The sequence below is a fragment of the Ambystoma mexicanum genome, chromosome 1p (assembly GCF_040938575.1).
Source record: "Ambystoma mexicanum isolate Mex_15411 chromosome 1p, UKY_AmexF1_1, whole genome shotgun sequence".
Classification (NCBI taxonomy): domain Eukaryota; kingdom Metazoa; phylum Chordata; class Amphibia; order Caudata; family Ambystomatidae; genus Ambystoma; species Ambystoma mexicanum.
This window is the reverse complement of record NC_090921.1, coordinates 1,304,403,531-1,304,417,061: the sequence shown is the minus strand read 5'-3', so window position 1 is coordinate 1,304,417,061 and position 13,531 is coordinate 1,304,403,531. Positions and strand designations below refer to the sequence as shown.

The 13,531-nt window shown below is 46.3% G+C and overlaps 1 protein-coding gene across 1 annotated transcript in view; it reads left to right on the top strand.

The window, feature by feature from the left end:
* The window catches only part of NUCB1 (nucleobindin 1), a 684,805-nt gene that overhangs the window by 146,239 nt on the left and 525,035 nt on the right, over nucleotides 1-13,531 (top strand). Inside the window, exon 5 of the mRNA XM_069606079.1 lies at nucleotides 6,611-6,714. Within this exon, the coding sequence (XP_069462180.1) occupies nucleotides 6,611-6,714 (104 nt within the window). The remainder of the gene's footprint in view (nucleotides 1-6,610; nucleotides 6,715-13,531) is intronic.

The window sequence follows — 13,531 nt, the reverse complement described above, 5'->3', positions numbered from 1 at the left end:
AAAAAAAGAGAGGCTCCTTGTATAGGTCTCCACTGTCGATCAGAAGGTCAGTTTGCAATGCAGTGGAGTTATTTGAGCCAATGCTGGTTTTGACTGATTGTTTATTTATTATGAGCATATACACAAGTGTTTCAAAGCGCAACCATGCATGGGAGGGTAAGACATGGGGAAGACCAGGCATTGTCCATTCGGATTATGCAGGTGAACAGAAAGGAAGTGCATGGGAGGGACGGTGGGGCAATCGGGACAAGTGCGCCCAGTCCCATGAGAACATGGGTTAAGTGCAGAGAGATACCACTCTCATGGGTCGTAACTGAAGTGCAGTAGTGCTGCGGCAAGTGCAGGCAACTGGCGAGGAAACTTGGGACCTGTGAGATTCTGAGGTCACCGGGCAGCCAGTCAGCAAAACTGAGCAGAAGTAGAGGAGAGAGCGCAGAAGAGGAGATTAGCAAGGGAGGGGGAGAGAGAAGGAGTAGGTGAAGAGAAAAGTCTTGAGGAGTTTCCGGAATTTAAGGAGATACGGCTCAAGAAGGAGAGCGGCAGGGAGGCTGTTCCAGAGGTTCCTGCAACAGTCCTCTGGCGTGCCTCTGTTGTCAGATCCTTCAGATTCCAGTGATCGACTTGGTCCCTGGATCCAACTCCTCTTCTTAAATCCAGAATCGGTCTGGGCGTTACCCTCGCCATTCCAATAAGGCACTCTGCAACATTATAACTTGGAGGTAGCTGCCCAGTAATGGACAACCAGCCTCCCAGAATCTGCACAGAAAAACCTTTACCCATGGTGGAATGTGGATTGGGGCAGACAGCTCCTTCCCCACTTCCTTTAGGCAGGAATACACATATAGCCCTGCCTGGGCTTGCAAGTAGAAAGCCGGCGAAGGTGTATGAAGGAGGCCCCTCCCCACCGGGAAAGGTAGAAAGATGACCAACGAAGGCCATGCCATCTTGAACAGGACTTTGAAACATGCAGAGAAGCCCTTTATTAAGTATATGGTACTAAACATATTATCAAAGGTGAAAAGGCAGCACGCCATGTTGCATTCGTAAACCATGGTAAAATAGCAACTGCACCCTCCTATAAAGATGAGCATGGAAACAAAAAGCTTTTTTAAGATAAGAGGGAACACCTAGTGCTCCCACAGTACTCGATGTAAGGTTGTATGTGCTGCACATGAAAAATGCACATATTACAAAAGGGCTGACAGCCCCTGAAATAGTAGGCCCATGGGATATACTGTGCACCCAAAACTACATGAGTGTGGAGATCGGCCCCTAATCGCCTTAACCAAAGGCAGGCCCTCCACTGGAGAAGCGAGTGCTCGTTTGTACATAAAGCAAGTTTATTGTACAATCGTCCGGGGAGGAGCTAGATGACGCTGTAGAGTCAAACTACGAACCACATAAATTGACACAGTATATAAATGTTTGCAACAGTTAAAACACTCCCATTTATTTTATTATATTCCACCCTCCACATGTAATTGGACAAGACCTATACAAAAGAAATCCAATATTTCTCCAATTCTCCTGTTCTCATTGGTTGCAGTTATCTTAACTACCATCTTCAGATCATATTCATAGCACACCCCTTTTTGGATCTGTCTGTGGCAGGTCATGACATCATCACAAAGTTACACATTCACATACAAACATAATTCATCACAAGTCCCAGCTGGCCTTGGACCTTTTAACCCTAAATGTAATTGCACATGGTTTGTACGAATACTTCAAACGTCATGAGAATAAACAGGTCTTCTTTGAACTTATGATATAATCATCTCACCCACCCAGACTTTACTGGTGTCTCCGGGAACATTCTGATATATACGACTACCATTTCAGCACGCATGGCACATCCTGAGAAAACCATCAAAACCCATGAGTATTGGTCACTCTAGCCTCAAGCGTCACTTCAGCCACGTTTATTGTTGGTCAGATGCAAATGGCCGGATCCCTCTGCAAGCTCCCATGCACTTAAAAACATTACATCTGCCTTCTGCGGAACTGCCAGGCCATAAAAACCCAGGATGGTTTGTAAGCTGACCATCTGCTACGGTCGTAGTTATTCATTACCTCTTGTCTGGCCTCTGAAACCCTGCAAAACCAGTTGTTACCAGACGCTCAGAATTCACCTCGCAAACTCCTGGCTGCAGAGTTTAATCCATTTATTTAAAAAGAAAAAGCCCACTACATGTAGATTTATAAATTCCATGTGCATGTAGATCAGTGTGCATGTATGTTTAAGAACTACAGTCTATACTTTTCAGTGGTTTTCTTCATGACAGATCTTCCTTCCTCCCTTGCGCATTATGAAACTCCTCACCGCCCTTCCAGGCACTTTCGTAGCACACCATATCTGGATTGTGTTTATATTTCATTTGGAGATTTGGGTATTTATCTTGCTACGCGCGTGCAAATCTAATATGCCTCAGCTTGAACACAAATTAACACTTGAAGTAACACGTGTACAGGCTCGTTATAAATGACGTATAGCATACATCCCATTCACATTTATCTACACTGGATACATATAAAATTGTAGCATTGCCCCAATTTCACCACACCCCCAGTCACAAATATGGCATGCACAATGTGAACCCCGCATCTATCATTGGGACCTTTCCTGACCACCCCTGCAAGAGCGGAGGGAAGGACCTGGCAACTCTTCCATTAAGAAGAGGTGTGTGACCATAAGACACATAGATGCCTTTGTACTGAAAGAGGCCTCGGGGCACTACTGGTCATCCAAAAATGTGATGACCCAATGTTCCAGAACATAAAGGAATACAAGAAGGGAGTGAGGTTGTGAATCGGCCATTACCACAACAGAGATGCACCTGGAATACTGAGTGCTCCCATGGCGGTAAGGGGCAAAGGAGTGCAAGGTAAGTGGGTGGAGGATTTGGAAATTGGGCTTGGGGGTGTGAAGACATCATGAAGCAAGACACAGACAACAGATTCACAAATTCAAACAAACACACTTTATTTAACTTCAATGTCAGGATGGATCAAGGCCTAACTTGCCCTAAGGTAGAATTGTCCTACCTAAAGAAACTAAGAACAGTCCGGGTCAAATAGTTCAACTTAATAGTCTGTATCCATAACCTATACATGCCCTCACAACTAAAGCTAAACAATGGGCATGGATATCGGCAATAAAAGAAAAAGTAGTGTTCCAACCAAGGTTCTGAGCTTCTTCCATCTCCTGGTTTACTTTCAGCTCCCCTTTCCAGGTTCAAAATAGTTCCACAAACCTCTCTGGGTGCCCTTCCAGAGGTTCAAGATGGAAAGTTCAAACAAAACAATTCTCAAAGGATTGGAATCCTCCCGAACCCCCTTATCAAGGGTAGTTTTTCTGGTTGACCCATGCAAAGTTTACACTCTTGATTCCTCCATTCATTTGCTTTCCATGTAGGGCCCTCGGTCTAGGTGCAGTTAACGGACCACACGGTTCACCCTCAACAGGTCACGCAACCATTGCCCCTTTTCATCGGCTTTTGCAACAATTGTGCAATGTGTTCTGTTGACATTGAAAAGTGCCTTTGTATCAGAAATATCCTCTTTCAAACCTTTATCAGGGTTAGTTTGCTCACCATTCACTTAGTTATGCTGTTGATACTTGTTTCTCTTCCCACACCCTTCTTGGGATTTGACTTGCTTTGCCAACACTTGTATTTCACTCAACTTGCTTTGTGGTATTTGCCACCTGCACCACGTTGCTTTTGTCCCATTCAAAACATTCTCTTTGTTTGCTTTATCTCGGTGCGGCATTCAGAAATGCTTACTCAATCATACTTTCATATCGCTTTAATTCTGCACTGTATTCAATAATGCTTTCAGTTTGTTTGGTGTTCAAAAGGATGCATTTGGAACTCAAACGTGTTACTCGCTCACTTTGCTATTCAGGATTCCAAGAATTCTCCCTTGTGTAACTCAAGGTTCTCTCTTGCACTTAAGCTTCATTCGATTTCGGGTCTCTAAGACCTATCCGCAGTCTTTCTGTATGTTCCCTTCATGTATTCGACTCTTTAGCATAGAGCTCTGCCCCTTCTTGTCAGAGGCGTACTTGCACACGTTGTGTAGCAGATGAATTCTTCTAGCTAATGTACCTGACTGGTTAATGTTAATTAGCAAAAAGATAGCATACCAGGAGCGATGAGCGGAAGCAAACAATGGAGGCAGATGGCAGGAGGCGGCACAGGATACAGGATACATAGGCTGTCGTTGGTCAAGACTGCAAGGGAAACGAGGATTACCACAAGGCAGTCTGAATAAACTATGGCAATTCGTTATAAAGGATAATCCACTAACCTTGACTCCTCAACTACAAGGGACTTGGTACTGTTAATGACAGAGGCCGTCACCTGAAGTATCCTGCAACAACAAGTTGTTAGGCATAAATACACCTAAGATGAGTAAGACCACCTGACTGGATTTACAAAATAAGGAGGACTTACCATATGAGATTCTGACTGTAGGCAAGCAGGCAAGCTGGTATGTCTCGGGGCACAGGAAGAGACAGTCAGGGAATTGGCAAGATGACAGTTAGAGCCAATGGAAACAGCTGGAGTCCACAACCATCTGACCCCGATGGCACAAGGACACCTAAAAAGGGTACAACAGAAGTCTCTAGTCAGAGTACCCTTTAAGTCCCAGCACCTACTCCCGACGACACAAGGACGCCTAGAAAAGGGCACACCAAAAGTCTCCAGAGATGCAAGATAACACGTAGGCAAAGTTTCAAACAACAAATCCAAAAAGTGCGGCGGCACGAGCAGGTAAAGTTCCTTTCCAGAGTCAAGACAGGAGGGCAGGCTGCGGCGAGACCAAACGTGAGCAGAGCGAGTTCAGAGGGCAGTCCGAGTCCGTTAACTAGGCAGGCTGAAGCAGGTACCGAAGGCACAGGAAGTCCATAGGCAAGCCGGGTCGGAGTACCAGAAGATCCAGAAGGCAAGAAGGGGAATGGGAGGAAGGGAAGGAAACTTGGAAAAGGGATGGAAAAAACAAGGACACAAGATGCATAAATGCCACTGATGCGGGAATCGGAAGCACCGGAAAAAGCGGGTAGGAGGTTCCTTTAAAGAAATCACATGACAACCATGCGCCTTAGCGCCGCAGGAGGAGGGACCTGGACAAATTCATCGGACGCCAACGTTGCCATACCCACTTCAAGGCACCTGGCAATAGATTCCTTAAAGGGCCAGCTGCACGTTGTCTGTAGTGCAAACGAAGCATGAGAGACAAGCGTTTAGGTTGTGCATGGCGCTTCCTGGTCTTCACTGCAGCGGTATCCGATACCTGACACTTCTAGACAACCCGTTATCCCCATTGGTTTCTGGCAGGCTCACCGGTCTTTTCAGCGTTGCTTTATCGGCACTCGACCCTCCTCTTAATGCAGTGTCTGCTGCTTGGTCACTTGAGAGATCCAGCTGACTCTCCCACCAGTTACACATCTTTGTGTTCCCTTGCCAGCCTTCTCTCTGCGGGTGGAGCAACGCTCTCTGGGCAGGTGAGCAGCCTGATCCTCCGAAGCGGTTGCTTCACTTCCGGTCCTCTTGCAGCCCCTTCTTCTCTGGCCTGCCGTCTGCTCCCTCTCTCCACTCTGCCTCGCCAAGTGTCACAGCCTCCAGGTTGCAATGTGGTTCCCTTCACGCAGCTCGCCAGTGCTCCTGCTTCCTGCAAGCGGGTTTCTCTGTTCTTCCTCCTTGGACTGCCTGTGCTCTTATATTTGAGGATTAAGTTACCTCCGGTGTGGGTCATTTAGGCCAATTGCTTGACCATAGTTAAAGAGACATGCCTGATCTTTACAATACTGTCCAGGCCTCTTCCTCGTCTCAGTACTAGAGTGGTGTAATTACCTACCAGTGTTCATCACTCTTAGTTGCCACTTCCTCCTCCCAGTACAATAGTGTGTTAAATGATGGAAAATGTGGGGAAATGTGTTACAATAGTCCATAAAGGCCGGGGGAGGGAGGTGTTAGGCTGGTCTTCATAATGTAAAAGGGGGCTACCATGTCTCGCCTGTGGATAATCCTCTCCCTAATCCCCAAGGACCCACCACCCAAGTGATCCTCCCTCGCTTCTCCGCCCCCATGGTCATTATCCAAAAGCGATGGCCTTTCCCTGGCCACCTGAGAAGAGGATCCAAGGGGAGTAGGTGTAAGGATACCCTTGGGTTTCTCACAGGGGAAGGAGGTGAAAGGGAGAGCAGGGTTTCACTTACCTGATTTGCAGTCGGGTAGATGGCGGCCTCCCGCTTCCGAGGAGGCTCAGAGCGGGGGGTTTTGCCATGAGGTAAAGACCCTGTTCCGAGCCACCTGATTTGCTGCAAGGCTGCCAGCCCCCTCTTCTCTGACCCACGCCGGGTGCTAATCTATCTTTGATTATTTTGAAAATAACTTTGATGGAGAAGTAGGCCTAAAGGTGAGGAACTCTGAGCAGCTAGAGTGTACATTATGCTTCTTTAGGCAGGATGCTGAGAGTGCTGTGAGTGATAAAGTGATGTGAAGTATATATCATGCATATTTGGCAGGCTACAGTGGCTGTTATTACCTGAGTGTGTCCTGAGGCATTCCATATTTTTTACCGTGCCCTACCGGTCTTTTCTCAGATGTCCAGATCGACCATATGAGTTTGCTGAAGCAGTTTGAGCATTTGGACCCGCAAAACCAACACACCTTTGAGGCCAGAGACCTGGAACTGCTTATTCAGACGGTGAGAGATGAATGCATTGGAATCTGTTATGTATTGTGAGGTGTTAATGCTGGAAGTTGGCTGCTGAATGCTTCTCCCTGTAATGCAACACCTGTAACATAGTGCTGCTGCCACACTCTATAGTATGCATAGTGTCCCTGCACAATTGAGCTTCTCACATTTGTGGAATTCACACTGGTTGCAATTTAGTAACATCACTCATGATGGCAGTAAGTTTAAGAATGCATTGGGGAAGAGTGTAGGCTGCTTTCAGAGGTATGTGTATTTAACCACAGTAGGGGGTGTCCAGAGCTGGGAGGAAGTTGAGGCTGATGTTACTGTGGAGCCAGTAAGCGCAACATATTTAGAGTGGCGCTGTTTGCATGCAGTAGATTCAGGAATTTTTGGAGCCCGAGTACTGCAGCAGGGTCATGTACCCGACCCTGTCAAAAGGGTATGGGGCCCCATCTCACCATTGTGTGGGAGGCCTACTAGGGTTTTCACCAGAGCCTGTTCTACCCACAGGTTGGGTGTGGGAGTTGGGATTGTTCCTGTCTGTCCCTTCTACCTGTGCCTGCATAACTGAACAGAGTACCACCTTTCCTTGCCCCATACCTGCACTGCAAAATGCTAGTTAGTTTTTCTATTTGTCCTATAGTACTACATTCCTCCGAATGCTTGGCGGTGAAGGTCAGAGAGAGCAGCCTGACCAAGAAAGACAGTGAGGAGCTGCAAAGCCATCCGCGCAATGTTAGGAAAGCACATTTTCACAAAGAGAAAGTTTCTCTTTGGCAACTTTCCCTCCATAGTTTCTAATCTTTTTGATTTGTTTTAGAACCTGTTCTGACTTTTTGAGTGGAAGTAAAGCCTTCAGCTTCACTTCTCCTGCCTTTTGCTTATTTGTTATGGGGAAACTGATCAGTCATTGAAACTATCAGTACTGGGAAACTGTTTCCATTTTAAATTTTTGTTTGTGCACATCATATTACAATGCAGTGCAATGGGGATACCTTTGTATCTCCCTAGCTATTTACACTTTGGATTATTGGTTACTTTTTTGTGTTCCGTAAGAAAAGCTGGTAGCGGCAGATGCATTTTTACAATATTTGCATTATATTTTGCATGCACATTCGCATTTACCGGGTATGGCTATTAAATACAGCTAGTACCCTAAAATGGCCATGCCGCAAGACTTTTGCTTGTTCTTTGTTCATATTGTAGTTTGTCCTTCTTCCTGCCTTGCCAGGTCAGGAAACTCCTTGTAAGGTCATGCACTTGCCCGGGAAAGCTGCTTCTTTCATGGGCCAGTGATGCCTTTGTGTGTATGTGGCCCGGGAAGGGGGTGGGAGCTGTCCAGTCCCATTCCACATTTCATGGTGCCAGTCTCTGGGTGTGGGGCTTGAGTGAAACCAGTAATTGTCCCGGCTTGGACAACTACTGACTGTTTGGTGCAGATCCATGCCATTGGTGGACTTAGGTTTACCTCCAGCCTGAATTTTGGATAAGAGGACTCCTGCAGCCAATTCTTCTGATCAGCGTTGGAGCAAAGAATCTCCTGTAGACTAACAGCCGACTGAAGATCCAAAGGCAACTGTTCCTCTGTCTGGGCCGGTGAAGCCCTATTGGGACTACCTGATCTCTGAAGATTTGGAGCGGTGCTTCAGTCCTTGGACTAGTTGGACCAACTAGTCTCGACACCTTCTCGAGCATCCACTCGTCCTGAGCCTTTCGTAAGTATCCCTGAAACCCCAGTGGATTGACCAGCTCACTTGGGTTACCTCGCCAGAACCATCGCTGTTCCGCTGAACTTTTGTAGTCGCCAGCTTGTGGTACACATTGCTGTCCTGACGAATTTCGGCATCATGCGGTCTTGTCCTAGAGAGGCTTCTGCAACCACAACTGGAAGGATGCCTGACGTCGCCTCTGTGCGGAGGCTGTCGCTGGAACTCACCTCCTCCCCCCCCCCCCCCCCCCGTCCTGTGAAATGTCCTGAAGAGGCTTGCATCTGTGAATCTTGCATATCTTCAACACCAGGGGTTGCATCTTGCATCTGGACCTTACTGGAAGAATCCTTGAACTCACCACCGCTGGGCATCTCTCACTGGAACCAACAGCCGGAAATCTAACCTCCAGTGACCCCCCACCAGACACATCAAGCCATCTGTGAAAATCTGAGTTCCGGGGCAGGGGGTGGATAGTTAAACGTAGTGCATTTGTGCCCCCGAACTACATAGGATAACATTGAGAACAAGTTCCTTTGTCTCCTAATGCTCCATTCCACTGCCTTTTGGTCATTGAACCTGGGCAGTAACTCCTAAAATATAAAATACCATTTACTCACCTTGGTAATATTGTTGAAGAATATTTCATCACTCACCAGCACAGGTAAATTATAACTTACCTGCAAAGACTAATTCTGGTGAGAAGCATTGTGGTTCCTGTCACTTTTGGGCACACGGCCCCATTCTTCTTGGGGATTGGACTGCTTAATTTGGGGAAATCAATTGTGAATTAGTTCTGTCATATACTCCATTATTTACTTATTTCATGTTGAACAAATAATTCAGTTATGAACCTATGGTGAATGTATATATGTTTATTATTGTGTAGTGTGTGATAATAACACCTACTAGTTTATTTTTTCAGTGTGCAGAAGGCCTAGAATAAATATTTGTATGTATTCCTTATTGTGCGGGTTCATTGAGGGCCCCTTGCACTCTCCTGACAATAAACTTGATTAGGTTTTGGCTAACCTCTCAGAGTTCCCTGTTCAGTACTCCTAGGGTGGCCTCCTAAAATCTGCCCACCAGGCCAGATTCTTGAAATCCATCTTTACAGACTTGCGTATGAGAAGGGGCTGGGTCCTAACTACACCCCTTTGAGGTTGCTTACCTTTAACACCTCCTGTGGGGAAAGGAAAGCCAACTGGCCGAGGGAAACAGCTGAGGGAGAAAACCAATGGGGAAGAAGGAGGGTATGAATGGGCATAGGAGAGGTAAGCTGAGGAGGACCACCACCACCAAAGGACCAGGCAGAGGAAGGACGGTGCATGGAGGAGAATTTACGAAGGAGTGTACAAGGTGAGGTACTCGATAAAGGGGGAAATTGGTACTTCAGTGTGCATCTGAGGCTAATAGAGGGAGAGCAGAGGGTGACTGGAAAGTGAGTGAGTGAGTGAGTGAGGTGGTGTGGCTGGATTGTGGAGGAGTAGGGGAGAGTAGTATAAGTAGATGAGCGTAATATAAGTAGTATAGAGGAAGAGTAATAGTGGAGTGGACGGTAGGTGTAAGTAAAACATAGGAGGAATAGATGGGGGAGAGAGAGAGAGACAGACAGTGGGAGGATAGAAGGATGGAAGGGAGGAGCATAAAAGGGGAAGAGCAAGGATAGGACATCAGCAAGACCTGGGTTAGGTTCTACAAGTTGTTTCCAACTGATCATAGCTGCGCCATTCACTCAAAGGATACCCAGTGCCAATTATCTCAAGCACGTAGAAAATAATCCCTTCCCGGCCATATAGGAACATTGCAAAAATAATATAGTTTGGGAAGTACAATCATTTTTAGCAATGACAGCCGTCTGTGTAATGAGAGGAAGCCCAGCCCAGACCTTTAGTTTTGCAACAAGCACCTTTAAATACCCTTCATGATTATCAGAATATAGTGACTGCAGCGATCTGGAGACCATTATTCCAAGAGACTTAAATTGAGAGAGAACCCATCTAAAGCCCATCTGATCCCCTGTTGAAGTCGTGGGGTCGGTCAGGGGAAATAGTTCAGACTTAAGCCTATTGACCCTGTACCCAGAGTATCAGGGAAAACTCATGTACAGTGTCCATCATGGGGCCCAGATTAGTCTCTGGGTCCGTATATACAGGCTAGTATCGTCTGCATATAATGAGATCACTTGAGGCGGCCCTGTCATGAGAATACCCCTATATTGCTCTTATTCGTGTCACCAACAGCTCTATGCAGAGTGCAAAAGGTAGCAGGGAAAGTGGGCAACCCTGACGTGTCCACCTACCCAATTGCAGCCTCTGATATTTATTTTTATTTTACTCATTTGTAAAGCACACAGTAGCCCGAGGGCATTGTGGTGCAGTTACAGAAACCAGTTACATGTGTTCACAAATGAGTCAGCAAAACAGTCAGACAATGCAGAGTACAGGTGGATAAGTTGTGCAATTCGTGTTAAGTGACTTTCATGCTTAGGTTATTCGAACAGCCAAGTTTTGACGACCTTGTTGAATGCCCAGTAGGATGCTTCAGCTCTCAGGTTGGGAGGCAGGGAGTTCCACTGCTTCGCTGCCATCAAGGGAAAACTCACGCCGCCCTCTTTGGCACGTCTAACTTTGGGTAATAGTAATCGATGGGCATACAGTGTTCTTGTAGCTCTAGGAGAGCTAGGGTTGGGCCGTATTTGAGAGACACTTGTGTGTGATGGCCATTGTTTTGAATCGAACATGCTCTCTAATGGGCAGCCAGTGGGCTTTGCTCCTTGCTGCAGAGATGTGTTCCTTTTTGCTGAGGGCTGCTGCGAGTGTGTTATTTTGGATGAGTTGATGTTTTTGTAGGTTCTTCAATGATGTGCCGGCGCAGAGCACATTGCAGTAATCGAGCCTCGAGCCAATGACCGCTCTGGCGATGGTGAGGCAGCTGTCTGTGGACAGGAAGTTTTTGGGGGCATTCAGAAGTTCGGTAGCATAAGCAACAACGGATGCTTTGGAGTTGACGTGACGTGTCATAGAGAGGGTTGCGTCCGGATAAACCCCTAGGGTTTTGACTGAGGACGAGACGGGAATGCAAATGTTATCGATGTCAAAGGCTGTGTATTGGGAGGTTCGTTTTTTAAGTACCACCAGGGGGGCCGCCAGCAGGATTTCTGTCGTATCACCATTTAGGCAGAGGTGATTAACCGCCATCCAGGCCTGAATGGTGAAGTAAGCCATATTGAGGGTCTTGGAGTCGTCTTCATAGTTGCCCGTCAGAGGGAGAAGGACATGGGTATCATCAGCATAGTTTGTGTAGGCTATGCCACTGGAGTCCAAGCTGTCAAACAGTGTTCTTGTGAATATATTGTAAAATGTAGGGGAGATACAGGAGCCGTGTGGGACCCCGTGGGGAATGGGGGTGGGGACTGCACTTGTGTTCTCTGCAAACACTCTCATAACTCTACCCTCGAGGAATGAGGCAATCCATGAGGTAGTTTCCTGAGAGAAGTGGGCAGAGGAAGTGAGATGGTAGCCGAGGATTTTGTGATCCACTAGGTCGAAAGCAGCTGATGGGTCCAGAAGGAGGAGCATGGGAGGCTTGCCTCTGTCCCTGATCTCACCCATCTGTTTTTTAGTCAAGCAGCGCTGATTCAGTGCTGTGGCCGGGGGGAATCCGGATTGGCGTAGGCCTAGTATGTGGTTGGTTTCTAGGAACTGTTGGACCTGCAAGTAAGCAGCTGTGTCAATATATTGTCATTAGTGCGAATTCTAGCCGCAGGGCTAGAGTACAATAGACGTATGCAATTAGTGAAGTAATGACCAACCTGAAATCGTTGTACGACCTGAAACAGATACTTCCACGACATTCAATCAAAAGCTTTTTCAGCGTCCGGTGGGGCAGCAACTGCCTTAGCATGCGGGTTAATTTAAGACAGGATACATAACAGTTATCTTAAGATTCAGCGCAGTGGATCTTCTAGGTATGAATCTAGATTGGGCAGGATGTACTAGCAGGGCAATGTGGGGCAAAAGGCTAGTGGCCAGTATTTAAGCGAACACTTCAGCTTCCACATTAATTAAGAACAGTGTCCTATACGAAGTGACTTCATTTGGGCAGCTTATTAGGTTTTAACAATACTGCGATGACTGCTTCTCAGAGGGACATGGGTAATTCCCTAAGGTCTACCGACTCTTCCAATAGTTGAAGTAATATCAAGGCTTAAGTCAATTTAAATTTAAATTCCTTATATAATTCAACCCTGAGACCGTCCGACCCATGTGCTTTGCCAGATGCCAATTGTTAGCACAGTTTTTCTGAAGTCCAGCTAAGGACTTAGTAAAACCATTCAACTGAGACAGTACAAGACTCCACTCTTAGTATAAGGCTGCACCACCTGAGTCCATGGTAGCGTAGACCGAGCAGCCAGACTTATCTTAGGAGGGAGAGAGGGCTGTAGAATCAGTACAAATGAAATTGTGATAAATCTAGGGGCAAATAAGCACTAACACATTGTAGAAAATCACAATTATAAAAAACACAACACTATACTTGAAGGTACACAGACCCATGTATACACCTTATTTGAGATACCTAACACTAGTTCTAGGGAAGTCAAAACCTTTTCATACACATTCAGTATAGGTCACACCTATTCTTGGGGAGTAAAAACCAATGGTTACTTTCACAATTACGTTCAGTAATGCAAGGCCAGTAGGCCTACCAGTTGTACAGTACTCTACACACAAATCACATAATCAGTCAACTGGACAATATACCATTTGTGAATAGTGGTACACTTATTCCAGGTACAGTAAAAACCTAGAACTACTTTTGTGATAACACACGGACTAGGTGATTAAAACCTAAAGATGTAATATTCAATTACAGGTGCTTTGAGATCAGTGAACCACAGATATTGATATTTTATTTCTAATGCGCTCGTACACAAGTGTTTCAGAGCGAGGCAAGGGAGGGGAACAGGGGAGAACAAAACGACGATCTTACTAGGCCCAGTGACATTGAGAATGTGCAAGTGCATGGGAGAGGGGGAGGGGAAAAGTGCATGGAGAGGGAGAAGTCGATAGTGCGAAGCGAAGGAGATACAGATAAATAATAATAAATAAAAT